This window comes from Delphinapterus leucas, chromosome 8 (genome assembly GCF_059928025.1).
Source record: "Delphinapterus leucas isolate spDelLeu-1000000601 "Yukka" chromosome 8, BTC_Dleu_Yukka2, whole genome shotgun sequence".
Taxonomy (NCBI): domain Eukaryota; kingdom Metazoa; phylum Chordata; class Mammalia; order Artiodactyla; family Monodontidae; genus Delphinapterus; species Delphinapterus leucas.
Window position 1 is genome coordinate 69951273 of NC_143136.1, and position 27148 is coordinate 69978420.

A 27148-nucleotide genomic window follows, 5' to 3' on the forward strand; every position below is an offset into this window, starting at 1 on the left:
GAGCCAGAAGACATGGGTTAAAATCCCAGCCCTAAGCACTTTTTAGCTGCATAACCTTAGGTAAGTTACCTAAGCTCTCTGTGCCTTAGTTTCCCAATATCTAAAAAGGGATAATAATAGGTCTGTTATAAGTATTTAATAGGTCAAAACCAATAAAAACACATATGATACGTAATAAACAATAAATATTAACTATTATTATTATGCTGCTTTGGGGAAATTTGAATTTTGTTTCACAATGGTAAGATATTTAGATTAAAGGTGAAGGATGGAGCTAACATTTAGACATCGTTCCTACATTTTACCAGATACTTGTAAACATGTGGATCATTCAATTTTTCTCTTTTTATTGGAATACCTCAGCATCATTTTTTTCTCTATAATTACTTATATAACATAGAAATTAGTTCTTGCAAATTGTGTAAATTATTAAATAAAGGTAAACTTGTATAAATTATTAAATAATTCAATTAGAATTTTCAAAGTATGGACAACTAAAATGAGTTATAATTTAAAATACAATGAACACACCTTTGAAGTACCTGTCAAAATTATATGACAAAACAATTGCTCTTTAATGCTCTTTAAAATGGATTCAACTATTTTATTTTATATTTAAGGATAAAAGTGAGACATACTTTATTTCATAAATTGAGATTAATTTTATACACAGAAAAATAGCTGTTAGTAAAATTATGATGGGGTTTAATAAACCCAAATACATTCAGAAAGTTCAGGATTCAACTACTTGAAACATAAAAAATAAGTATGTATAATAATGATGTTCATGTAGTAGTTTTATGAAACATTTAAAATACAAAACTGCATATGTGGCCGTGACCATGACATTGCTTATCTCTGTACCTCCACCCTATATTAAGTAATATTAATTGCAAATATATCTGTCCACTGACAAGAAAATAGAAACTTTATTTTGTGTAGGCCTACAGTAAACTCAGGTCACAGGTCAATCAGAGATGAGTGACTCTTTCCCATAACCTGATTTTCATTTCAAAATTACAATAATAATTTCCACATCAAATTTTACTCTGCCAGATTTAATTTTTTTATGTATTTAAGGATTCTAAAATATAGCACATAATTTCCCTTGTTAAGAAGTTATATAAACATGGTAAAATTTCATCACTTTCATCACATGCCATACAATATTCACAAATTGATGGCTTAGATTCAAATGAAATTTCTTAAGCAATAATAAATATATTCTTCCTTCTCTCAAATTCATAAAGGCAGATTTCATTACCTTCAGAATACTGGTCATAAAGACTGATGAACCCATAAGAATAAAAATCATAAGCCCAGTAACCCTTTGCTCCCGAATGCCAAGAAATTTGGGTTGTTCTCCTGGAGCTGAACATTCTGATTCCAGTTTTAGGCTGTTGACATGAGTGATGGAGAGGACAGTGGCAGCCACAAACCACGGCAGGCCCATGATGGAGCACACACCAAGCATGACAGCCACCATTAATAGATCCAGATGGTACCCACAACCTTTCTGTTAAGAGAAAGAAAAGAGGATTCTCATACTACCTGAATTTGGCATAGAGACCAATGACACCACCACCATGGAATAGTAAAGAATAGAAGAGAGATACTATCTTGAATCTTGTATAACTGATTCTAAAATGCAAAATAAATTAAAAATATAACAGTCTCAAAATATATAATCCACTTAAAGAAAAGTTGCAGGTGTTCCTACTGCAATTATGATTATAGTGGCTTCTACATATTTTGATAGGTTTAATGTAATTCTGGCTTAATGGTACATTAGTTTCCATTCTACTTCTACTGAATAGGTAAAGTCATTATCAAATACAGTCACTTCACTTTGGTTAAATGGGCAGGTTAATTTGCAATTCATATGTCTAGTCTTTCATCATTAATTCATATGAAAAATATTGAGCATCAATTATATACCAGGCATCAGGCTGAGAAAACAAAGTATGGGCTGTGTCCACAGCAGAGCTAAGAATGGCTTGGTTGTTACCAGAAACCACTTCCTGACAATACCCAAGAAGCCTTTCTGCTAATATCTCCTAAAGAAAAACTCTTCTTAAACCCTCAGTTTCCAATTGCCCTGTTTTGTCTCAATGGCTGACTTTTACTGGGAAAAATAATATCATAGAACCTAAACTTCCATATATACTCATTTTTATCTTAATATATTACTACTGCATCTTGTTCTCATCTGTTTCAGGTTCAGCACTGGAAAAATTTGGCCTCTCCTTAAAGTGATAGTTTTTGTGTTTTCTATCTCCTCTGTGATCCTCCTGTGCTATCACTGGCCTCCAGAGGCTTTCTTGAACCAGGCAGGAAATGTAAATGAAGAAAAATGGGTGCAAGGGACATGTGGAGGTGTGGGGACCTGGAGACTGCTCCCTAGCGGAGGGTGATTAGCTAAGAGTTCTCTGAGGAGACAAATTGAAGAATGGAGAAGAACGGAGTTACCCTCTTCCTCCATCCCCCGTAGGAAATTGACAGTGTAAAGCCTCAGAGGCAGCAAATGCTACTTTACATTCCAACTCTTAATGACTACTTCATGAGCGGTGGTGGAATAAAATGCTTGAGGGTATAAGTTCTGGAGACAGGTGGCCTGGAATCAAATGCTGGCTCAACCAATGATCTTGGGCAAACCATTCAACTTCTTGTGCCTCTGTTTCCCTATCTGAAAAATTGTGATGATAACAGGAGACATCTTGCTGGGTTGTTGTGAGAATTAAATAATTTGCAAATGATTTTGCACATCATTTAGAACAATGTCTGATATATTAGTAAGTACCCAGTAAATGTTAGGGGCTATTATATTCTAGCAGTTGAACAATACATTTTTCTTTTGTACTCACTTGTTTCAAGGATCCTCAATAAAAATATATAAATGTTTCTTAAGGGCAGGTAAACTTGTCATACAATTTCTCAGTATATCTCAGTTTTTAGTGCAATCATTGACATACAATAAGCAATCAAAAAGTTACAGATTGACTTTTTTAAAAGGAAATATGCATTATTGAAACAGTTTTTAAAATCAAACAGGTATAATTTTAAAATAAATATAGCTGCTAAATTTATTATTATGAACACGAGCAAAAATTACCAATTATTCTAGAGGAATAATTTTGGCTTTTCTTACAGGCAGTTTTACCAAGCTGCAAGCAGTTTCCAGCTAATCTGAAAGCTATTAGAGCCTGGAGGGTGAAACATACCGAGTATCTGATGTGTATTTGTCATGGCAGTGTTTTCTTTCTGCTATTTTATTTTGTCGTTTTATTAAGAAAAACACCCTTAAAATCGGTTGTACTTCCTTCCCTTTCTGCTTATCCCTGACAAATTATAAAAGTGTAGGAGATGACAGCGAGGAGAAAATGAGAGATACCACATAAGGACCTTTTCCTCCTGCATTGTCACCAATTCCGTGGCACCCCTCCTTGGGTCAGCCTAGCTGGGGCAATGCTCCAGTTCACCCAAATGCCTAAACTCAATTTCCCTTGCGAATATGACTCTAGAAACTTTTTTTGCTAGTAACTCAGGAGAGGTTTTCATTATTAAGAGATGGAGGGTGGGAAGAGAAACACCCTGGTGGCAGCATGACCAAAAAGATGTAACTAGCTTCACTAGGGCCATACTCTGGTCCCCAGGTCCTTTTGCAGAACATTTTGGAAAATGTAGTTGCATAGAACTCAAATTTTAGTCCCATTAAAGGACCACATCTTAACCAGTTAGAGGAGTGTCTTGTCCTAGGACCTCTGGAGTGTGAAGAATATAGAACAGCGAAGGACCTGACCCTTAAGCCTCCATCGCTGAGGCAATACAATGTGAATGGTGCCCCCTGGGCAGTTTTGCAAAGTTGTGGTACTGCTAAGAGAGAATGGAAGAGGTGCTAGTAGCTGAGAGGTAAACATCAGAGGAGGGCAAAGGACATGGGGCCTTGAGAGTCAGGCTTGTGCGTTTAGCACACCCTGGACTCTCCCAGGGTCCATGCTCCCTATGGCTTAATAATATGAGGAAGGCCTTCTTCATGAGAGTGATTTCCTACAGGTCTTGTCTTAGTGTTTTAAAAATATGATACAAATGTAAACAGTGGGATTCTAGATTGCAGGAAGCAGACAAAATAATGCTTTCCGAGGGAATAATTTCCTTTTTAAACTTAGAAAGCAAGCTTTGTAAAGTCCAAGTAGATAATAAAAACAAAAGTACAATTTCCCCCTGATTATGTTATACAACAATGGGAGCATCTTAATTTAATGTGAATCAAAGGAAATAAAGCAGTTCTGGCACTTCCACTAATTAGTCATTATCCTTCTTCTTGCCTTTCATTTAAAATGTCTTTAAAAACATGGTCTTTGTAACCATATTATTAGCTGATAGGCATGCCAGCCAAAGGGAAGTATCCCTTTGTCAGAGAGAGAACTGTGCACCTTCTAACATATTTCTGTAGATTTTTTTTCTGAAATAAAGACAGAACCAGAGCTTCTATTCTCACATTCATCCATGAATCACGGGAAATGGACATATGGGAGGAAAAGGGAGCATAGCAACAGGTGATGCTGCACCAGACCCCACTAAAACCAACATGCAGCAAGACAAGAGGCCAGCCAAGAGGACCATCTGATACCCAGATGCCACTGCTGAAAAAATTCGTCTCAAAGCTTGGCAGCAATTTCCTGCATCTGTCAAGTTAACCACATAAAAGACTATAGATTGACATGAAGAACCAGGCTGACAAAGAGGGCAAAAAAGAACATATCAAATGCCATAATCATCAAGAGAATGTAGTGCCAAATGAATGTTGCAAATGCATCCATTTACTCAAGTGATCTGGAATTGTATTGCTGTTTATTAAAAATGATGTCAAAAGAAGCCTGAACTGTCTACAGAAACATGTAGAAAAGCCCACGGTTGTATCTTAACAGAAACTTTCTTTTCTGAAAGATAATATCTAACTATCCACTTTTAGAGAATGTACTTTTTTTAAAAAAAAAGTGGATATTTTAATGCTTTTCAAAGGGATTCAGTTAACCAATGCTTATTCCACTTCTCTAGGGAAGAAACAAACAAATGAGAAATGCTAGAGAGTATGAATTGACGTCTACATACAATATAGATGAAATCTGCATTCTCAAGTGTTTACATTTGCAACTTCTGATACGTTTGAGTGACCCAAAGGATCATGAGGTGCAGTGAGTTAGAGTTTTGCTAATCTTGAAATTCTGAGGGAGGAGTTAGTCACTTAGCCTGTGAGTTGGGGCTAGACTCTTCATCTCAACACAGCTTTATTACGTATACAGTAACACTCACAAAACGATAAAGAGATTTTTACTGGCAGGAAAAAATCCTCTAAAAGAAACCCAACTACTGGATTTGGTAATGGAAGTGAAGAAAAAGTGAAAAGATCTGAAATATAAGTTTGGGAGAGATAAAGAATGAAATGATGAATTTCTAGGTGACTCGGATATGTGATGTAGACTTAGATACAAGATGTGGCCTCTACCAGGTGCTTGATACAGAAGCTAGAAATCATCATTCATTAAACTATCTCAGGGAATGCTCCAACCAAGGCAAAAATGGGTTTTCAAGGGAGAAAAAAAAATAAGTAAAATCTGAAAATGTGGTTAACTTGTGGTCTGGGGATATATTCAAGAAACATGTGTCTTTTTGTGACAATGTGGTTCAAGTTAAAGCCAGAGACTGTGCAAACACTTCAGGGAAGCAACAGGCGGGAGAGCGGCTATGGAACAAACCATTACTCTGAGTAAAGAACATTCTGAGAAAGTGATTTTTTGCTGTTATTAACAGGAAAATCAGTAGCAGCAGACCACACTGTAGTGAAGCTTAGAGAAGACAAGGGTTAAAGGCCCAAAAAAAAAAGTGTTCGGTGTAGATAAAATATGTCTTCACTGGAAGGAACTTACTTTGCAAATATCCATATCCAAGGAGGAGAATGAGGTGTTCAGACTCATAGTGGCCAAGAAAAGACTAACTCTTCTGCTTGTGGCAATGTAGCAAAGTTTATGATTAAGCCAGATTTGCTGTTTACTAAATCCAGGCGATTAAGGGGTAAAATATAAATCTTTTGATTACATAGTCATTTGTACAATAAAAAGTAATGTACAAATAATGTAATAAGTTTAATAATATAGTCTCAAGTTTGTCTCAGTGACAAAAATATTAAATGCTTTAGTTCTACATTTAATTTTATAAATGCAGATACTTGAAAGGACCACTTAAAGAATGCTTTATTATAGTTTAGCTATTCTATACGATATGTAAAGGGGAGGTAAATATAGTATATTTGTTGATCTGGAGCTTTGGAAAGTCTGTGAACGTCAAGGGCCTACCATGGGCTCATGAAGAACAAGGAGCAAGCAATATGTGATTTATAAGGTGGAGAGATCTGGAAACAGCAAGCATACAGGACAGCCAAAAAGGTAACATCACCTTGGGCAATTCTTCATTTACTTCCACATTCTGTTTTAATGATTCCACTAATATTTAGAAAAAAATTTTACAAGGAAAATTTCTCAGTTAAATCAGTGATATTTCTGTCTAATTATAAAAGCCAAAAAAAAAACAAACCAACTTCATTTGAAAGGGAAACAATGACTACATAGCTTACTTTCTTTCTAAAACAGGAGTCTTTTAGTTCATTTTAAAACATGTGCCATACAAGGAAATATATATACTGCCATTAAAAATGATAATGCAGATTTATATTTATATTGTTGGCATCGGATAATTACCATTATAATGCTCTTATGTAAAAACAACAAGCAACATATGTAGTATGAAAATACAAATTTTGGTGTATAATTAAAACAGAAATGGGAAAAATAGAGATGTTTTCAGTTTTAAAAAATAAACTGGTGTCTAGGAAAAATGTTTTCCTACTCCTTGGAGAGTAGCAGACTAACAGCATTCAACATTAAGTTCTTAACATCGGTTTTATAGATCTACTTAATCAACTACATAACTTAATAATTAAGTTGTGGTGGTATTTGCTTTTGCAGAAGGCTGATATTTTAAAAGCAAATAATATTTTTGAATGATTGATATTAAATAAGTTGACTACTAATTTGGAAATCTGAATTTCTTGTTTTGAGAGCTGTAAATGATTTAAAGTTTCTAATATTGAATAATGTAGTTCAGCAGTATTTTGGAGCCAGCTCATACAGACTTATAAGAACCAATTGTTTAATTTTCAAATATTTTCCTGCCAATTTTTTGATGTCACTCTTTTAGCTTGAAATGGGCCACGATGGGAGTATTGACATCATGAAAATCGGCAAACATTATAAATCAGGGTATTTCTTTTTATACACAGAGGACTGGTTGTTAAACATGTACCAGCACATCACTGGTCTAGTTCCTAAGACTTCATGTGATATTTTGGTAGAATACATCTTTAATAATCAAAAAAATTTTTGACCAAAACAAGAAGTGAATATGAACTCATTTTAAAAAAGGTTTTGAGCACGCTTAAGTTACTTTCTACAAAGAGAATAAAGAATGCTCTTTATTTTAAGAGAGACACACACTCTCCCCAATATAATAGACAAAATTCCTTTTCAGTAAGATTTATTACAAATAACTGCTTTCTTATACTTATGTCATTACTACTTCCCATCAAATACTTCAATCAATCTGATTTTTAAATCTTTCTAACAAACATACTTAAAAATTCTATAAAGTATGATTTCTGTTGCTCTGACAATGAAACTTTTCCTAGAGTTTAAAGAGTATGTGAAGATAGCTGGCAATTATCCCATGATACCAGAAAAAACAAGACTGTGCCTGTTCTGTTTTTGTAAGGTTTGATTCAGAGTACTTTTAACCATTCAATGATTTTTTTGATTTTATTTAACATATTCCTATAAATGATAGTGCTCACATTACACATCTCAGACAAACTGCACACCAGTGAACAGCTAATTTTTCACAGTTGCAAAATGGCAGGGTCAGAATATAATAAATAAGATACATTCATATTTATTCTTTTTGTAAAAGAAAGTCATTAGAATCTGCACTAAAATTCAACAAAGATGTCACAAACTATAACATTTATGACTGGTTTTAATGTCATAGACATTATAGATGGAGGAACGACTAAAGAAAATGAGAATTAGTTGAAGATGTAATTTGTTCCAAAATGAATGCAATCTAATAGATATACTTAAGGTCAAATAGAGAAATAGAAGAACCCCAGACGTAAGACAAATTGGTAAAGCTACACTTCACCAAAATAGATTATTTCATTACAGTGTGTTAAACATGGTAAAGAAAGCTAGAACTTTGGCAATGTTTTTAAATTTTAAGTCCTGGAGGTAGGGTTCCAGAGTTCAGAGCTCAGCCAAGTGCTATAATTAAATTAATTAATTAATAATTAATAAATTAATTTTAAACTTATCGTAAGACAAAGTACCATGAATATAGAAATAAAATTATGAATCTGAAAATATTTTAATATTTCACTATGCAAATGACTATAGAATACAAAATATAATAAACATCAGTATAAAGTATAATTGACATCCATTGAATCACAATGATTTACATTAAAATGGAGGTTAAAATATACCTTTAGCTTATGCTCTTTTCTGTTGATGATGACGGCTGTAATCTGTTGGTCCATAAAAATTAGAATAGTACAAAGTAAAGCTGGAATAACAGCAGCTATTACTGTCCACCATGGATTTGGGCCTAAAGGTGTAACAAACCAGCCACGATCATCTCTTGTGGGCTGTGAAAAATTAAAGAATGCACAGTTATTAACTGGATTAATGAATACCTAATCAAATTGTCTTACAGATAATACCAGGAAAACTCTAGTTATAAACTGATATGCCAAGTGAATTATATATTTAATAATAATAATATTCACAAAGCATTTATAAGGTACCAGACACTATTCTAAGTGCTTTAAATATTTTAACTCATTTTTTTCTTCACAACAGTCTAAAGAAGATACAGATAAGGAAACTGAGACATAGAGAGGTTCAGTAAATTTTTCAAGGTCCCAAAGCTAGTAAGTGGTGGAGATAGGATTTCAGCTCTGACAAACTGACTCACAAATTTGTGTTCTCGATCAATATCTATATTAAATAAAATCATATTAATATTTATCATTTATGACTGGCAAATTTATTTACATTTACAAATATCACATTGACCACTGTGTATAACTCTTATTTTAGATGTGTATCCAGGTCACTATGTAAAAATGTCAAAAAGACGTTTGGTCACATCATGGGCTCAGAGAAAGGTTCAAACATGGCTGGTGCCTGAGATGAGTCCCAAAGGAAATCATTTTGACAATTCTTTGAGGAAGTCCCTAGCTATTTTTTTTTTTTTTTTTTTTTTTTTTTTGCAGTACGCGGGCCTCTCACTGCTGTGGCCTCTCCCGCCGCGGAGCACAGGCTCCGGACGCGCAGGCCCAGCGGCCTGGGCCCAGGGGCCCAGCCGCTCCGCGGCACGTGGGATCCTCCTGGACCGGGGCACGAACCCGCGTCCCCTGCATCGGCAGGCGGACCCTCAACCACTGCGCCACCAGGGAAGCCCCCTCGCTCTTTTTGATAGGTGAGGAAACAGGTTCAGAGAGGTAAAGTAACTGGCCCAAGGTTGCATAGTTAGTAACATGGTCTGAACTCTATTCCAGACCTAATTTTATCTGTTTTCAAGCCCTATCCACTGTGCGTTACCCTTACTTTCAAAATGCTTCCTTATCTTTTAAGAATATAGATATTCCCACTGGAATAATTGACAGAAAATTTTTTCAAGCTGCCTCTAGGTTTCCATTTCTGTGATTTCTATTTTTTTAATATTAGGCCAAAATTTTAGTCATGCTGTGGGCATTTTATTTACTGTTATATTAATCTATATTCTTTATATTTTCATGAAAATCCCAAGTACTAGGGTTATAGCCATCATCTGAATAAAAATTAGACCTACAGAGATGGAGAGATGATAGTAAATCCTATGATAACTTCACCTTGAAAACACTTGGTACTTGTAGTTTTGGAGATGGGATCCCAATGGCATAGTCAATTAAAACCATACACAGAATCGTAAGAAAGACAGCAAAGTCGCTCACTATGGATCGCACCTAAACATAATGAAAACACTTGTCACTTGAAGGAACTATAAATAGTGAAGAATACTCAGGAACATAATCTAGAATCACACTTTATAAACACTTTATGACATAATATCATAATATTATATTTTACGCATACTATAATATTACTAATAACTCTTGTCATATTTATATTTATGTGTCTCTGTCATTAGGATGAATACACACTCAACATTTTCAAAATGAGGCATTATGGAATAGCTACAATGGTGATTGTGCTGTTTTCATTTAAAATCTAAGTTTATTATGGGAATCTTGCATGATACAATACCACTACATCAGCAGTGCTGATAAAAATCTAAGTTTATTATGAATTCCAGTATGTGAATATTTATTTCACAGAATAAGGTTGCATGGCTAGAATTTCGCTATATTTTAGTACTCTTTCTCACGTAGGTAACATTTTAATATCATAAACCTGAAATACCATAAAATAAAATTATCTATTTTTATTGAAGAAGCATAATATTTTAGTTAGTTTATCTGAGCTACAAGTATGGCAGCAGGTAATTTGCACAACAAAGTACGCAAATTTAAGTTATTCTATGTAAGCCAGTTTTTAAAGCCATTTCTCTTTTATAAAGCCTTCATTGAGAAAAATTCTTAAACAATAATCAACAAGATCTGCCTTTTATTAGGCTGCCTTTATGACGCACACACAAACACATACAAAATGCAGGAGTTTGATACAAAAAAAAATTCTATATTAATCAAATTAAGCTTTGGGGGGAAAGAAATGAATCTTCCACGTTACGGAAGGAAGAGGTAAGAAAAACAGAAGTTTCTCTCAAACAGCAGTTCTTAAAACATTTTCCCAGAGTAGAATTTTCATCACAATTTTTAGCTCATCCCTAAAAAGCTTGTTTTCTTGTTTCTTTTCTTTCTTTTTCTTTTCTCCTTCCTTCCTTCCTCCCTCCCTCCCTCCCTCCCTCCCTCCCTTCCTTCCTTCCTTCCTTCTTTTTTGGCTGAGTCAGACCTTATAGGTGTTACTTTGCAGTGTTAAATATTGAACTAAGCTGTTTCTCTGTTTACTCTCCTTTCCAAATATGCAGATGCAAACGTGGTGGGTTAGGCGGAGGGACTGACACTTTAAAAATGAAAAAGAGGATAGTGTTCCAATGAGTCTTGCAGGGGCTTTCCCAATTACAGAATGTAACAGTGGCTCCTATGAGGTGTCTGTCAGGCTGGAATAGTTCCCACTGTTCACTGGGCAAGAAAGTGACAATCAGTAATGCAGTGTGTGCTTTTGAGTTCCAAAAATGAAAGTGGGAAAGTGGGAGTTTATCTCTGGGATTTGAAGTTAGGAGATAAGCCTGGAGGGAATGTGTACTCCTAGCACTGTATCACAAAATGCTTTCTCTTACCTCCCTCAACATGCCCACTCCTAAACTGGCAGCTCAATCACACAAAAACCTTTTAGTGGCTCCTTTAACGACAGCAATAGCTCTTTCTTTTGTCCTAAAACACACATGACTCCATAACATGCTTTCTGTTGGTTCACATTTTGATCAGAAAAATTGTAGTCTAAGTACCTTTGTTGGAAAATAGCGGCTAGTCTTGAACTGCTTCAGTGTGGCTGACAGAGTAACTGTGGAAAAGAACAGGATCACTGACCAAAATAGAACATCTGGAACATATGGGTGCTCGTGGCCACAAGCTCGTCCAACATACTCTCCATGCAATGATTTGCATTCCTGCCAGAGCAAGTAAAACAAATGGAGCTATTAAGCAAAAAAGGTGGACACGTTTCTTTCAGAAAACTAACATCTTAAGATCGCTTGCAGTTGAGTTGCTGAAGTTGTTCAATTATGGCTCCTATTTGGATAGGTAGTGAGCAATATGAACCACTTCTAAAATTCTTGCCTTTTCAAATTAAGTTTAAATCTATAAAACTAACTGATTTATCAATCACCATCTTAATGAATTTTCACATCAACCCTATAAAATAGGTGGTTGTTATTATTTCTATTTCATGTCTGAGGAAACTGAGGTGTAGAGAAGTTAAGTAATTGGCTATGGGCTCACCGCTGCTGGGTGGCAGCAGAGTTGTGATACAAACATGATATTCCTTTGGTGGGAATATTATTAAAGAAGAACAATGATTTTGTAGAATTATCTAGTCCAAAAGCTCCCAAGAAAGGTGAGAAAAGCAACAAAAAACTATGATACATTATTACTGGAGTGAAACTGAAAGTCAAAGATGGGGCTCAAATTTAAATTATAGAACAAAAGAGAAAAAGTTAGTATAGAAGCAATGCAAAGTTCATATTTACTATGACTTCTTCATGGTCTTTTTTTTTTCCTGGTATATATTTTATAAGCCTCTGAAGGATCATTTCTAATTGCTGCCTTAGCCATGAGGTGGCAGCAAAGTCAAAAAAATTTCCTTTTTTGGAGGAAAAAAACTGAGCATTTTAAACATTAATATTTTGAAATTGAAACTTTTAAAAAATGTTTTGCTTTTTACTATTTTAATTTAAAGATTAGAACACTAAATTTTAATTTTTTATTTCAAAACAGAGAAAAGAATGGTTTAAGTGATCCAGTGACCTTGTTAGTACTTGAGATATCTGGACCTGAACAGAAACTGAATTGTGCCATATACTTAAAGATCTTAGAGAAAAATATGGACTGACGGACTGATCACCAACAGAGACTGTCCAATGAACAAAGTTTCAGGCCCTGGAGTCCTTGTATAGCAGAAAACAAATACCTTCAAAAGATTCTAGACTAAATCACAGATTGTTACATGGTTATCCAAAAACAAACTAGTAAAATCTACTTGGGGCAGCTACCCCTAAGGCTAGGATTCTTGAGAAATATTGTTTGTATACTTTATAATTATCTAAAACAATTCCATTCCCTTTTCTAATCTAACTGCAAATGCTACATTCTTTGCTAGCTAAAGTTGAATTCCAATTATCTACTTTAATATAGAGCACAATGAATTGGCTAATTGAAAAACCAAAGAAAAATACCCCAGGCCTTAATTATAGCTTTAATTTTCCTTCTCTCAAAACTCTGTTAAAATAGATAAAGTAGCAAAAATGAATCCTTGAATTTTTTAGTCCCGTCTCTTGCCCCTTGTCCAGAGATACTAGTATAGCAATTACTAAGCAAAGTAATGGTTAAGAAGAATGGATAAATACAAAAAGGAGCTAGAAGCTCTGTTGTAAACACATTATCTAAATATTTGTGATCAGTCTTTTGTGCAGATATAAAAGTCCTCCAAGTCTTGGACTTGGATGGGTCTTGTTCTCAAATCTTAGGAACATAGATACCATTTAAAGGATCATTTAACTGTCTTATAATCTATAATACATTGCCAATAGCTTGCCTAGTTACTTTAATTCAAAGCAAATTTGAAAAGCGTATTTATTTTTTCTTCCTTTTAGGGGGACAATATGCTATTTAAAAAGGAAAAATTGTGAACTACTAAATTCTACATTTATTTTCTGGTTTATACTAACTGTACCTTTAACACACACACACACACACACACACGCGCGCACACACACACACACACACACACACACACACACACAAAACAAGTACTGAGATTTGGAAGAGAAAACTAAATCCAAATCCTGTTCTCTTATTTTGAGTCTCACATATGGTTTCACTTACAAAAATGAAAAACTGCTTGTTGACAAACTCATTTCTACTAATTATTCTTCAACACGTTCTAAGTTTCAGCAGTGTTATAAGTTGGTAAAAATTAAGTTTGATAAAATAAGAAATTAAAGTTGGCATTAGTGTCCTGCCCCTTACTTTTATATAAGCTAAATATGTAATTCTGGCACTAAAACGATTCTTAACCAATTGCTAGTTAATTGCTTGTGAATATTTTAAACCTCGCCTAGGAATTCCTTTATAATGACAGATTTTGAGATACTGCTAAAAATATATATAAACATAGAAACCTAAGTGTTCTAGCTTGCTATAAAACACTTGAATTAGGCATTATTCACAATAGCCAAGATATGGAAATAACCTAGATGTCTGTCAATGGATGAATGGATTAAGAAAATGTAGTATAAATATATAACGGAATATCATTCCCTTAAAAAGGAAGGAAATCCTGCCATTGCAACAACATGGATGAATCTGGAGGACATTATGCTGACTGATACAAGCCAGACACAGAAAGACAAACACTATATGATTTAACTTACATGTGGAATCTAAAAATGTCAAACTCAGAAGTAGAGAGTAGAATGATGGTTACTAATGGCTGGGGACAGGGGAAACATGGGGAAATATTGGCCGAAGGGTACAAAGTTTCAGTTATGCAGGATAAATTATGAAGATCTAATGTATAACATGGTGACTATGGTTAATAATATTGCATTAAATAATTGAAATTTGCTGAGAGAGTAGATCTTAATTGTTTTCACCAAAAAAAAAAAAAAAGGTAACTATTTGAGGTGATGGATATGTTAATTAGCTTGATTGCGGTAATCATTCACGTCATATACATATGCCGAAACATCATATTGTATACCTTAAATATACACAATTTTTATTTGTCAATTATACCTCAATAAAGCTGGAAAACAAAATAAACCAAAACAAGACATTTACATTAAATAGTAAATTTGTGATTTGAGGCTTTTTCAAAACGATCATTAAATATTTATTGAACACTTATTATGCATACAGCTGTTTGGGAGAATCAAAGAAAGCTAAAGTTCTTTGCCCTTGCTGAGTTAGCAAGGTATAAATGACAATTAATGAGATATGTAACAATTCAATTAAAAATCATCACGTGAATAATATACAAAGTAGATATCACATGACTATTTTTACAAAACTAGTTATAATGGCCATTAGCACAGTGCTTTATTAATACAATGTTTTTGATGATACTAATGGTTATGCTGAGGAAAGAAATCCCAGAATAACAATTAAGACAAAACAATTTTATGGCCCTCATTGACTTAAAAATTGTAAGATTTTTTTCATTACGTAGCATTCCCTTTGGTGATAAATGCTATTTCTGGTCAAGATTAGCAATTACCTATTGCAAAAACTGCTTTTAACTAATGAAAAATAACATGAAAATTTCTGCCAGAATGTTAACTCCTAGTACAGAACTTCAAGAAAAAACCACAGTGCTAGATTTGCTTTGATTGCAAAATACTTTTCACTGTACTCTGCTTGACCCTAAAACTTCTAATATTTAAAATTAACTCATGGCTAGCTACATCAACTGTGCTAGAGTCTCTTTGAAAGTTATGATTCAGGGTTTGCTACTACATGGAATGAATATCATTACTTAATATTAAATTATTCAAGACTATAAAACACAGAGTAAATTATCATGTTAAATAATTTAGAGATGAGATTATTGGGTTACTGTATTGTAGGGGACACCAAGATGAGGGACAAAAGCAAGGGACTCAAGACATAATATCTTTATAGTTTACAAAACGGAAATATAAATGGAAGATGCACTGCTGAATGGACCAACCACAATCCCATGTCTAAATTCTGAATAACTGTAGCATTCCTTCTTGTTCAGCTCATCATTTCTTTTACTGATCAATTTAAATGGCTCTCTGAAAGGAAACAGTTTGGTAATGTTATTTTTTCTAAGAAAAAATAGGACAGAATAAATGTTAACCATAACAGAAGAAAACAACAAAAGTAAGTGAAGGCTTATTTTAGAGCAAATGACTAGCATAAGAGGAAAAGTAGTAAAATATAGGTCAAGATAGAATGTTAAACAGAAGGTAAGTAATTTGATTTTGATTCTGAAAGAAAATATTTAATGAGGAAAATTGATAAAATAGGCAATAGGTCAAGTGCTCTTACAAGAATCATGTTTAGAGTTTTATAACATTTGTACAACAAAAAAGATTTCGATGTGTCACTAACTGGCTCACTTACTAAATGATATGTTTTTCATAAAATGAACTAGAATTTATATAGTTTTATGCCCATGGTTATAATGGGATTTGAGCTTATATGGGTAGATAAAGCGGCAGAAGCTTTGGATTGTAATGTTTGTAACTGGGAAGAATAGAGAAGAAACTAGAATGACTCAGATTTTAATACTTATTAAAACCAGAACACTTTCGATTTTTCCAATTATGAGACTTGATTGACCAGAAGTAAAGGATGCAAATGTAGATGGAAAAGGAGGTGCACAAATATTGCAAGAGATTAAGAAGAACTGAGAAACTCAGCTATGAGGGGGGAAAAAAGATACCACAAAAAAAGAGGAAAGCCAAAAATATTTTTAAAGGTATAAGATTTAACTTTGATAGGTGAAAAATATGTTGCCATTCTATTTCTTGAATGGAGGATAAAGAGAAAATGGAAGTAAGAAAATCTTCCTGAGGGAGGTGCCAGAATTTTATTAAGAAAAGTTACTTTTGTTTTCCCCAAAAGTTCAATATTTACACTAAAATATTAACAAACATCCCCTTCCCCTTAACATATTCTGAACAGCTGGAGCAGTATTACAGAGTAAAGTAAAAGCATTCTGGGTTCTTTACACAGAAGGCTGACTTAGTTCTGCCATACGGTTTCATTTAGGTCAACACTACTCTTATTTAATGTGCTTTCAGTTAATCCAGTCACATTATGCCATATATGTGTGCTTTCAGAGTAACTCAGGCCTCATAACTACTGGAAAAACTTAATAATGAAAGAAAACCCCAGTAAACTTATGCATACTTGAAATGAATGAAATCAAAACCATCACTTTTATAATAGTATTTGTTTAAAACACTTAACCTAGTGGCAATAATTCATTCAAAAAGTCAATAAAAGCCCTTATAGTAATAAGATTCAAGGTATGACCTATTTTTCTTTTTTAAAAATTAATTAATTAATTTATGGCTGTGTTGGGTCTTTGTTGCTGCATGCGGGCTTTCTCTAGTTGCGGCAAGTGGGTTGTGGTGTGCGGGCTTTTCATTGCAGTGGCTTCTCTTGTTGCAGAGCATGGACTCTACGTGCACGGGCTCAGTAATTGTGGCTTGTGAACTCTAGAGCGCAGGCTCAGTAGTTGTAGCACATGGGCTTAGTTGCTCCGTGGCATGTGGGATCTTCCCGGACCAGGGCTCAAACCCATGTCCCCTGCATTGGCAGATGGATTCTTAACCACTGTGCCACCAGGGAAGTCCATGACTTATTTTTCAATGTTTCACTTACCGACACAGTTAGGTTCTCCCATATTATGTCAGAGGCAGAAATATTGGACTCCCTCCATTCCTTCAATGTATCATTGCTAGGATTATGTGGTTCCACACAGTTACACCTGCAAAGGCAAAACAGTGTCTTTTGTGAAGTATCTTTTTGTCACCATACTTAAAACAAATGTGTGATGGGTCCTTCTTCCCCAGTCACAGCCTTCCTCCATCTGAGAGATAAGTAGGTAGCTCATCCCAAACTCCAAAACACACTATTTTCAGACAGAAGGATAGATATATTGCTAGGACATTAGATCACTTCTAATGTTTCCTGGAATGAGAGGTCATTCCCTCTCTGTCCCCACCAGAGGAAATTTTTTAAAGTGTAGGTTAGAACACGGGGCTTTTGAGGCCTTTTAAACCAAGATGCTTTCTAGACCTTACAACAACCATTTGCCTCTAAATTATAAGTCAAGTGGGAAAAAATTATAAACATCCAAATGTATTATTATAATTTACTTATTTTTATTAATACTGTATAACTATATCAATTAAAATTGGAGTTCATAATTCATATTTTAGAGATCATTTAGAATTTTGCAATGTAATTTAAAATTAAAGCTAGGTTGAAGCAAGAACCCTAGGTATCTCAGGATATACTTTCTTTGTGATGAGTGATAGTTCTATTAAAAATCAACAAATCAGTATGCAAAAGATTTTTGAGTAGCTACTACATATAAAGTAACATGATGAACGCTGGGTGGGGTAAGAGCAGAGAAAATAGGAAAAAGCTGGGCAAAGTGGTACTGTTATGTAATAAAAAACAGCTTTTGATTTCATGTTCTTTATAACTTTGTAAGTAAATGAGAAGACAAAAGCAAAGATTATCAACAAGTTAATTGTCTTAGATGTTAACTTCAATTTACAAATTGTTTCAAAAATTCATTCATAAGTCTATTATTTGCCCTTCAGAGAGCATTTTCTTATAGAAGCATTTTAGAAAAATAGTGGTTGGGCTCCCAGATTAAGCCACATATATACTACATAACTTTAATATTAGTTGGATTGCTGTTTTAGTGATATTAATTGAACTGTAGAACCCAACTGCCATTATTTCTATAGGAAAATATATTACAGTCTCTACTTGATAAATTCCTCTGCCTAAGCAACAGTCTCTCTTCTTTTATTTATTTATTTTTTTTTGCGGTACGCGGGCCTCTCACTGTTGTGGCCTCTCCCGTTGTGGAGCACAGGCTCCGGACATGCAGGCTCAGTGGCCATGGCTCACGGGCCTAGCCGCTCCGCAGCATGTGGGATCTTCCCGGACCATGGCACGAACCCGTGTCCCCTGCATCGGCAAGCAGACTCTCAACCACTGCGCCACCAGGGAAGCCCTCTCTTCTGTCTTTTACATCAGAAATTTTAGTCTGTTCTTTTTTTTTTACCACCACTCATTCATTTTTCAAAGTGTACTGAGTGTCTATTATTACAAGAAACTCTCCTTGACTTGGGCAATACAGACAGGTATGTTCCTGCTCTCACTAAGAGATGTTAGAGTATTCCCCACCTGGGCTCACATGGGGCTGGGCCTCTAAAAAAACAGAGGATTCCAATGAGAAAGTTGTTGATGAGGATTTTAAGGGAATGAGACATGGAAGTATTAGCTACTATGAGCAGCTACAGTGACCACCATGGTATCAGAGGGAGGAAACACAGCAAAAGGGAAACAGTCCCCTGAGATGCAGTAATAGTCATTCATTAATGCAATTTATTCAAATCTATAGGTTCTCAAGTCCCAGATTAGTTGTACATAATCCCAGAACACAGGATTACGTGTCAGAAAGGGCTTTGTCCTTTACTGGCTGTGTGGCCAGGGGCAAATTATTTAAGCACTCTAAATCTTGGTTTCCTCATAAATAAAATGCAGACTGAAATGCTTACCTTGTAGAGCTATTATGAAGAATAAGTAACATGATATATATTAAGTGCCTGGTATACATTTATGCAGTTTTGAAATTGTAGCTGCCATCATCATCATGGTTCTCATCATTATTTTCTGGTTCATTTTTCAGTTTTTCATAACATGTAATAAAACTGTTAACTTTCAATTAATGTAATACAAAAAAAACACTAGGCTTTTCTCTAACATGCTGATACTCTTTATTTTGCTTCCAGTGCTTTAAAAAGAATTAAATTCTGACCAGCATTAAAACAGTTTTGCTACTATCACTAAGAATCTATCAAAAGAAAGAAAATTCCTGTTTAATTTTGACTCTAGGTCATTAGATCACTAGGCAAACATGGTAAAGATAATATATGAAGAGAGAGAGAATAATTTCATTTAAAAATATCTTAAATTATTAAAAAATAACACTAAAACCATTAAATTACTGAATATTTTCTAAAATTAAAAATCAGGTTTGGCTTCTAGCTTAAGAAAGAGGACTGAACACACATGTTTATTTTCTCATTACCTAGAATTCATTAAGCAAAGAAATAATATAAAAAGAAACATGAGGAGAAATATCAACAAAAGAGAGATGTAAACAAATGGAATATGAAAAGCATATGAAAGCAGGATGTTTGTAAAAGCAGAACAGAAGAGTAATACTAACAATAATAGTACTTTTATGTTTAATCCTTAAAATAGGTAGTATTAATCACATGAAAATATCAAGGCACGAGTGATGTGGCCAAGGTTACACAGCTAGAAACATCAGAGCCAGAATTTAAACCTAGGCAGTCTGCTCCTAATGACTAACTTAAAAAAATAGAAATATTTACATAGAAACATAAATATATATACATATTTATATATACATATAAAATTTATAAATTTATATAGGATATATATATATCCTTCCAACTGCAGTAAAGGAAGGACCTGGCCTGCCAAGTAGAATCCCAAAAAGGGTCTGAACTAAGAGAAGATGTTGGGATGAAGGAAAGAGTGTTTTCCAACCTAAGAAAGCAGTGAAAGAACTCTCAGAATGACAAATGTATGGTAGAGCCCAAGAGTGAACCAGGGAAGAAGTGAAATCACAGGATGGCTGAATGGAAAGTCCCAGTGCTCCTTCCCCCATAGAAACTTCAATTTAACAACAATATATGGACTAAAATACTGTGACGAGAATTCCAGAATCCAGTTAAGATGTTGCAGTACCTGAGTGCAAAGCTGTGAACAGCCACATTCAAACGGGTAAGAAGAGCAATTTCACTTTAACTGCATCAGCCCCTCCTCTAAGCTGGCACAGCTCAGCAGTGGTAGAGAATACCCTGGCTTACACTTTTTACACTGGAGGTGAAGAGAAAATAGAGGCTGCATCTGACATTCCAGCTCTTCAGAGGGCTACTGAGGGACTGGTATCTGTCTTGTCATAAAATGTCATAAATGGCAACTGTCTCACCTAACCTGGGATGCTGATGGGGACTCATCATATGGTAGATATCTGGAGGCCTCTGAGAACAAGAGATAGCAGAGAATCTTGCTACTGTAAGTTCTATGGTTTTACAGTAGCAAGATTCTCTGCTATCCCTTGTTCTCAGATGGAGCAAAAGATTATGAGCCCCTGGAAAAAGAAACCAGCAATACTAATTGAGAAATTGCACACACGAGGCTCAGAGAATTTGCATCCCCTTCCCTCCAAGAAAGGGTTAGAGAGGCCCCTAGAATCTCTAGTCAAGCTGATTAATAAGAGTCTTCTGCACAAAGAGCAAGTTCCTAAAGGCTATGAAAGGTGGCTGTTATTTCAAATGTGCCAATCCTAAAACAAAGTTATGGGACACATGAAGAAACAGGGCAACATGGTCCATACAAAGGAATAAAATAAATCAGAAACTTATCTTAAAGCAATAGAGGTATATAAATTACCTGACAGAATTAAAATAACCATTATAATGATACTCTATGAGATCAAGAAAATGATGCATAAACAAAATGAAAATATCAACAAAAAGAGAGAAAATATTTAAAAAGAACAAAATAGAAATTTTGGAGCTAAAGAATACAATAATTGAACTAAAAAATTCAGTAGAGGAGTTCAACATCAGACTCAATTAAGCAGAAGAAAGAATCAGTGAACTTGAGGATGGGTCACTTGAAATTATTCAGTCAGAAGAACAAAATGAAAAAAGAATGAAAAAGAGTGAAGAAAGCCTGAGGAACACATGGGATATCATAAGCAAATCAATATATGCATCATGGGAGCCCCAGAAGAAGAAGAAAGAGAATAAGGGACAGAAAGCTTATTTAAAGAAATAGTGCCCCAAAACTTCCCAAAAATGGGGAAGGAAATGACATCCATATTTAAGAAACCCAATGAATTCCAACCATTGTGAATCCAAAGAAATCCACACTAAGACACATTATAATCAAACTGTTAAAAGTCAAATACAGAGAAAATTTCAACGGCAGCAAGAGAAAAGCTAATCACCATGTGCAAGAGAAGTTCCATAATACTACCAGTGGATTTTTCAGCCTGAACTCTACAGACCAGAAGGCAGTGGTATGACATATTCAAAGTGCTAAAAGGGAAAACTTCCAACCAAGAATACTATATCTGGTAAAAAAATGGGGGACTTCAAAAATGAAGGAGAAATAAAACCTTCCCAGGTTTCAAAAATAAAGCTGAAGGAGTTCACCACCACTATATCTGCCTTATAAGAAATGCTAAAGGGAATCCTTCAAGTTCAAACAAAAGGACGCTGAACAGCAACACAAAAACATATGAAAGTATAAAGCTTGCTAATAAAGGTAAGTATATAGGCAAATACAAAATACTGTAATGGTGGTACATAAATCACTTTTAATTCTGGTATAGAAGTTGAAGGACAAAAGTATTTTTAGACACTATTGCTATAAAAATATGTTAATGGATACACAATATGAAAGGATGTAATTTTTGACATCAATAACATAAAAAGTGTAACAAGGGGGGAGTAAAAGTGAAGAGTATTTGTATGCAATTGAAGTTAAGTTTTATCAGCTTAAAATAGATTGTTGTAAATATAAGATGTTTTATGTAAGCCCCATGGTAACCAAAAAGAAAATACCTTTTTGTGTAGAACATCCACAAAAGAAAATAAGAAAGGAATCAAAACATATCACTACTAAAAAAAAAAAAAAAAAACAACAAAACACAAAGGAAGTAAAAAAGAGAGGAAAGGGGGCAGGTGACAAAAATGTTACAAGACAGAAAACAACTAATAAAATGGCAATAGTAAGTTCTTCTCTATAAATAAGTACTTAAATGTAAGTGGATTTTACTCCCCAATCAAAAGACATAGAATGACTAAATGGATAAAAAAAAGATCTAACTATATGCTGTCTAGAAGAGACTTTTGATTTAGGAACACACATAGAGTGAAAGTTAAAGTATAGAAAACAATATTATATGCAAATGGTAACCAAAAGAGAGCAGGTGTCAGGGTGGGCCATAATCATATCAGACAAATAGACTTTAAGTCAAAAACTGTCAAAAGAGACAAGGAAGGACACTATATAAGGCTAAAGGAGTCAATTAACCAGGAAGATATAACAATTAAAAAGATATGTGCACCTAACAGCAGAGCACCCAAATATACGAAGGAAACATTGACAGAAGTGAAGAGAAAGATAGATAGTAACACAATTATATTAGGATATTTCAATACCTCACTTTAAATAATGGATAGATCCAAATAGAAGATGAATAAGGAAACAGAGGACTTGAACAACACTATAGACCAAATGAACCTAATAGCATATACAGAACATTTCACCCACCAGCAGCAGAATACACAGTTCTCGAACACACACAAAACATTCTCCACAAGAGATCACATGTTAGGTCACAAAACTAGTCTTAACAGATGTAAGAAGACTGAAATCATACTAAGTATACTTTCCAACCACAGTGCAATGAAACTAGAAATCAATAACAGAAGGAAAACTAAAAAATTCACAAATGCATGGAAATTAAGCAACATATCCTTGAACAACCAATGGACCAAAGAAGATATCAAAAGAGAAATTAGAAAATATCTTAAGACAAATGAAAACAAAAACAACATACTAAAACTTATAGGATGCAGCAAAAGCAGTACTAAGAGGGAAGTTTATAGCAATAACTGCCTATATTGAAAAGATGAAAATTCTCAAATAAACAACCTAACTTTAAAGCAGAAAGAACTAGAAGAAGAAAAACAAAGCCCAAAGTTAGCAGAAGGAAGGAAATAATAATCATCAGAGCATAAATAAGTGAAATAGAGACTAGAAAAACAACAGTAGAGATCAATGAAACTGAGTTGGTTTTTTAAAAAACCCAACAAATTGACAAACTTTTAGCTAGACTAAGAAAAAAAATAAAGACTCAAAATTATAAATGAAAGAGGAGATGTTACAACTAATGTCACAGAGATTAAAAGGATTATAAGAGATTACTATGAGCAATTCCAAGCCAACAAACTGGATAGCCTGGAAGAAATGGATAAATTCCTAGAAACATGCAATTTATCAAGAATGAATCATGAAGAAATAGAAATTCTGAACAGACCTATAGCTAGTAAGGAGTTTGAATCAGTAATCAAAAACTTCCCAACAAAGAAAAGCCCATGACCAGATGGTTTCACTGGCGAATTCTACCACACATTTAAAGAACTGATGCCAATCCTTCTAAAACTCTTCCAAAAAAACTGAAGAGGAGGGAACACTTCCAAACTCATTTTATGAAGCCAGAATTACCCTGATACCAAAACCAGAAAAAGACATCAAAAGAAAACTATAAAACAATATTCTTAATGAATATAGATTCAAAAATCCTCAACAAAATAATAACAAACTAAATTCAACAATACATTAAAAGGATCATACATCATAACCAAGTAGGATTTATCCGTGGAACACAAGAATGGTTCAACAAACAAATATCAATCACTGTGATACACCACATTAATGGAACAAAGGATACAATCACATGATCAACTCAATAGATGCACAAAAAGCATTTGACAAATTCAACACCCTTTCATGATAAAAACACTCATCACACTAGGAATAGAAGGGAATTATCTCAACATAGTAAAAGTCATATATGACAAGCCCACAGCTAACATCAGAATCACTGGGGAAAAACCAGAAGTTTTTCCTCTAAGATAAAGAACAAGACAAGGATTCTCACTCCTGCCATTTCAATTCAAAATAGTACTGGAAGTCCTACTAGAGAAATTAGGTAAGAAAAAAAAGCATCCAAATTGGAAAGGAAGAAGTAAAATTATCTCTGCTTACAGATAACATAATCTAATACAAAGAAAACTCTAAAAATTCCATATATAAAAAAATTGTTAGAAGTAATAAATGAATTTAACAAAGTTGCAGGATAAAAATCAACATTAAAGGGGCTTCCCTGGTGGCACAGTGGTTGAGAGTCTGCCTGCTAATGCAGGGGACACGGGTTCATGCCCCAGTCCAGGAAGATCCCACGTGCCACGGAGTGGCTGGGCCCGTGAGCCATGGCCGCTGCGCCTGTGTGTCCGGAGCCTGTGCTCCGCAATGGGAGAGGCCACAACAGTGAGAGGCCCGCGTACCGCAAAAAAAAAAAAAAAATCAACATTAAAAAACTCACTTGAGTTTCTATAAACAACAATGTGCAATCTAAAAAGGAAATTAAGGAAACAACCTGATTTACAATAGCATCAATAAGAATAAAATACTTAGAAATAAACTTAACCAAAGATGTGAAAGACTTTTACACTTAAAACTATAAAACATTGCTGAAAGAAATTAGAGGACACAAATAAATGGAAAGATATAAATGTGTTCATGAATTGGAAGACTTAATATTGTTAAAAACACCCATATTACCTGAAGTGATCTACAAATTCAGTGCAATCGCTACCAAAATCCCAATGACATTTTTTATAGAAATAGAAAGAATCCTAAAATTCATATGGAACCATGAAGGATCCTGAATAGTCAAAACAATCTTGAGAAAAAAAGAATGAAGTTGGAAGCCTCACACTTCCTAATTTCAAAATATATTACAAAGCTAGAGTAATAAAAACAGTATGGTACTAGAACAAAGACAGCTATATAGACCAATAGAACAGAATAGAGAGCCCAGAAATAAACTCTCACCTATGCAGTCAAAAGACCTTCAAAAAGAATGACAAAGCTTCACAATGGGGAAATGCTGAAGTCTCTTCAACAAATCATGCTGGGAAAATCAGATATCCACAAGCAAAAGAATAAAATTGAACCCTTATCTGACACCATACACAGAAATCAATTCAAAATGAATAAAAGACTTAAACATTAGACCTAAATCTATAAAATTTCTAGAAGAAAATGGGGAAAGCTTTATTACATTGGTCTTAGCAATGATTTCTTGGATATAACACCAAAACACAGGTAATAAATGCAAAAATAGACAGTGGGACTACATTAAACTAAAAAGCTTCTACATAGCCAAGGAAACAATAAGCAGAGTGAAAAGGCAACCTGTGGAATGGGAGGAAATACATGCAAACTGTATCTGATAAGGCATTAATATCCAAAATATATAAGGAGTTGCTACAACTCAATAGCAATAAAACAAATCACTCAATTTAAAAATGGACAAAGAAAAATAAAAAATATAAATAAATAAAAATAAAAATGGACAAATGACCTAAATAGACATTTCCCCGAAGATCTACAAATGGTCAATAAGTATATGACATCACTAATCATCAGGGAAATGCAAATTGAAACTACAATGAAGTATCATCTCACACCTGTTAGGATGACCAATACGAATGAAAAAAACAAAACAACACAACAGAAAATAAGAAGCATTGGTGAGAATGTGGAGAAACTGGAACCCTTGTGCACGGTTGTTAGAAATGTAAAATGGTGCAGCCACTATGGAAAACACTCTATAGGTTCCACCAAAAAATAAAAATAGAGCTACTACATGATCCAGCAATCCCATTTCTGGATCCAAAGAGAACTAGATCTTGAAGAGATATTGCATTCCCACGTTCATTTCAGTATTGTTCGCAATGAGCCAAGAAGTGGAAACAATCTAAATGTCCATCAACAGATGAATGGATTTTAAAAAGTATAATATATACATACAATGGAATATTATTCAGCCATTTAAAAAAAAGAAGGAAATTCTGTCATATGCTACAACATGGACGAACATTAAGGATATTGTGCAAAGTGAAATAGAAGGACAAATACTGCATGATTCCACTTATATGAGGTATCTAAAATAGTAAAACTTATAGAAACAGAAAGTAGAATTGTGGTTTCCAGGGATGGGAAGAGAGAAATGGGGAGTTGCTGTTCAATGGGTACAGAGTTTTAGTTATGCACTATGAAAAAGTTCTGGAGATCTGCTGTGCAACATCTGCTGTACTCTACACTTAAACTTTTAATAAAGAGTTAACAGGATAGAATTATTGAATTCTTGGGGAAGCTAGAGGATGTTCAAGCACAGAAGCCGAGAGCAAAAGAAGGCAGTCAGCAATTCCAGGAAAAATAAAAGGCTTTACAAAAAAGACATGTTCCAAAGAGGAAGAAAACTGAAATATATAATGATTTTGAGCAGCTCATGAAATGTTGAAAAAGAAAATTCATTTTACCATGATGTTAAGAACACTGTTGGGTTTTTATTCTTCACTATATATATTTTTAGTTATTTTCTTAGTGGTTGCTGTACAGCTTACCACATACATTCAGTTGTTAGGCTCCATTAATTGCTCGCTGATTGTGCTATTGTTTTTGACAGAAACCTGGGGCATAAAATGCTCTGGTGGTATGATGCAATTAAACTCTAGCTCCTTGGCAGTTGAAGTCATTGTTTGAGGTTCTTCTGGCCCCAAGAGGACTCTCCTTAGCTGT

General features: G+C 34.4%; 1 protein-coding gene across 2 annotated transcripts in view; it reads right to left on the reverse strand.

The window, feature by feature from the left end:
- Positions 1-27148, reverse strand: part of SLC4A10 (solute carrier family 4 member 10) — a 225578-nt gene that overhangs the window by 25729 nt on the left and 172701 nt on the right. For both annotated transcript variants that reach the window (XM_022569866.2, XM_022569877.3), the window contains 5 exons: positions 17306-17411; positions 11677-11838; positions 10001-10114; positions 8591-8752; positions 1265-1516 (listed from right to left, as the gene is read on the reverse strand). In XM_022569866.2, coding sequence (XP_022425574.1) covers positions 1265-1516; positions 8591-8752; positions 10001-10114; positions 11677-11838; positions 17306-17411 — 796 coding nt within the window. The remainder of the gene's footprint in view (positions 1-1264; positions 1517-8590; positions 8753-10000; positions 10115-11676; positions 11839-17305; positions 17412-27148) is intronic.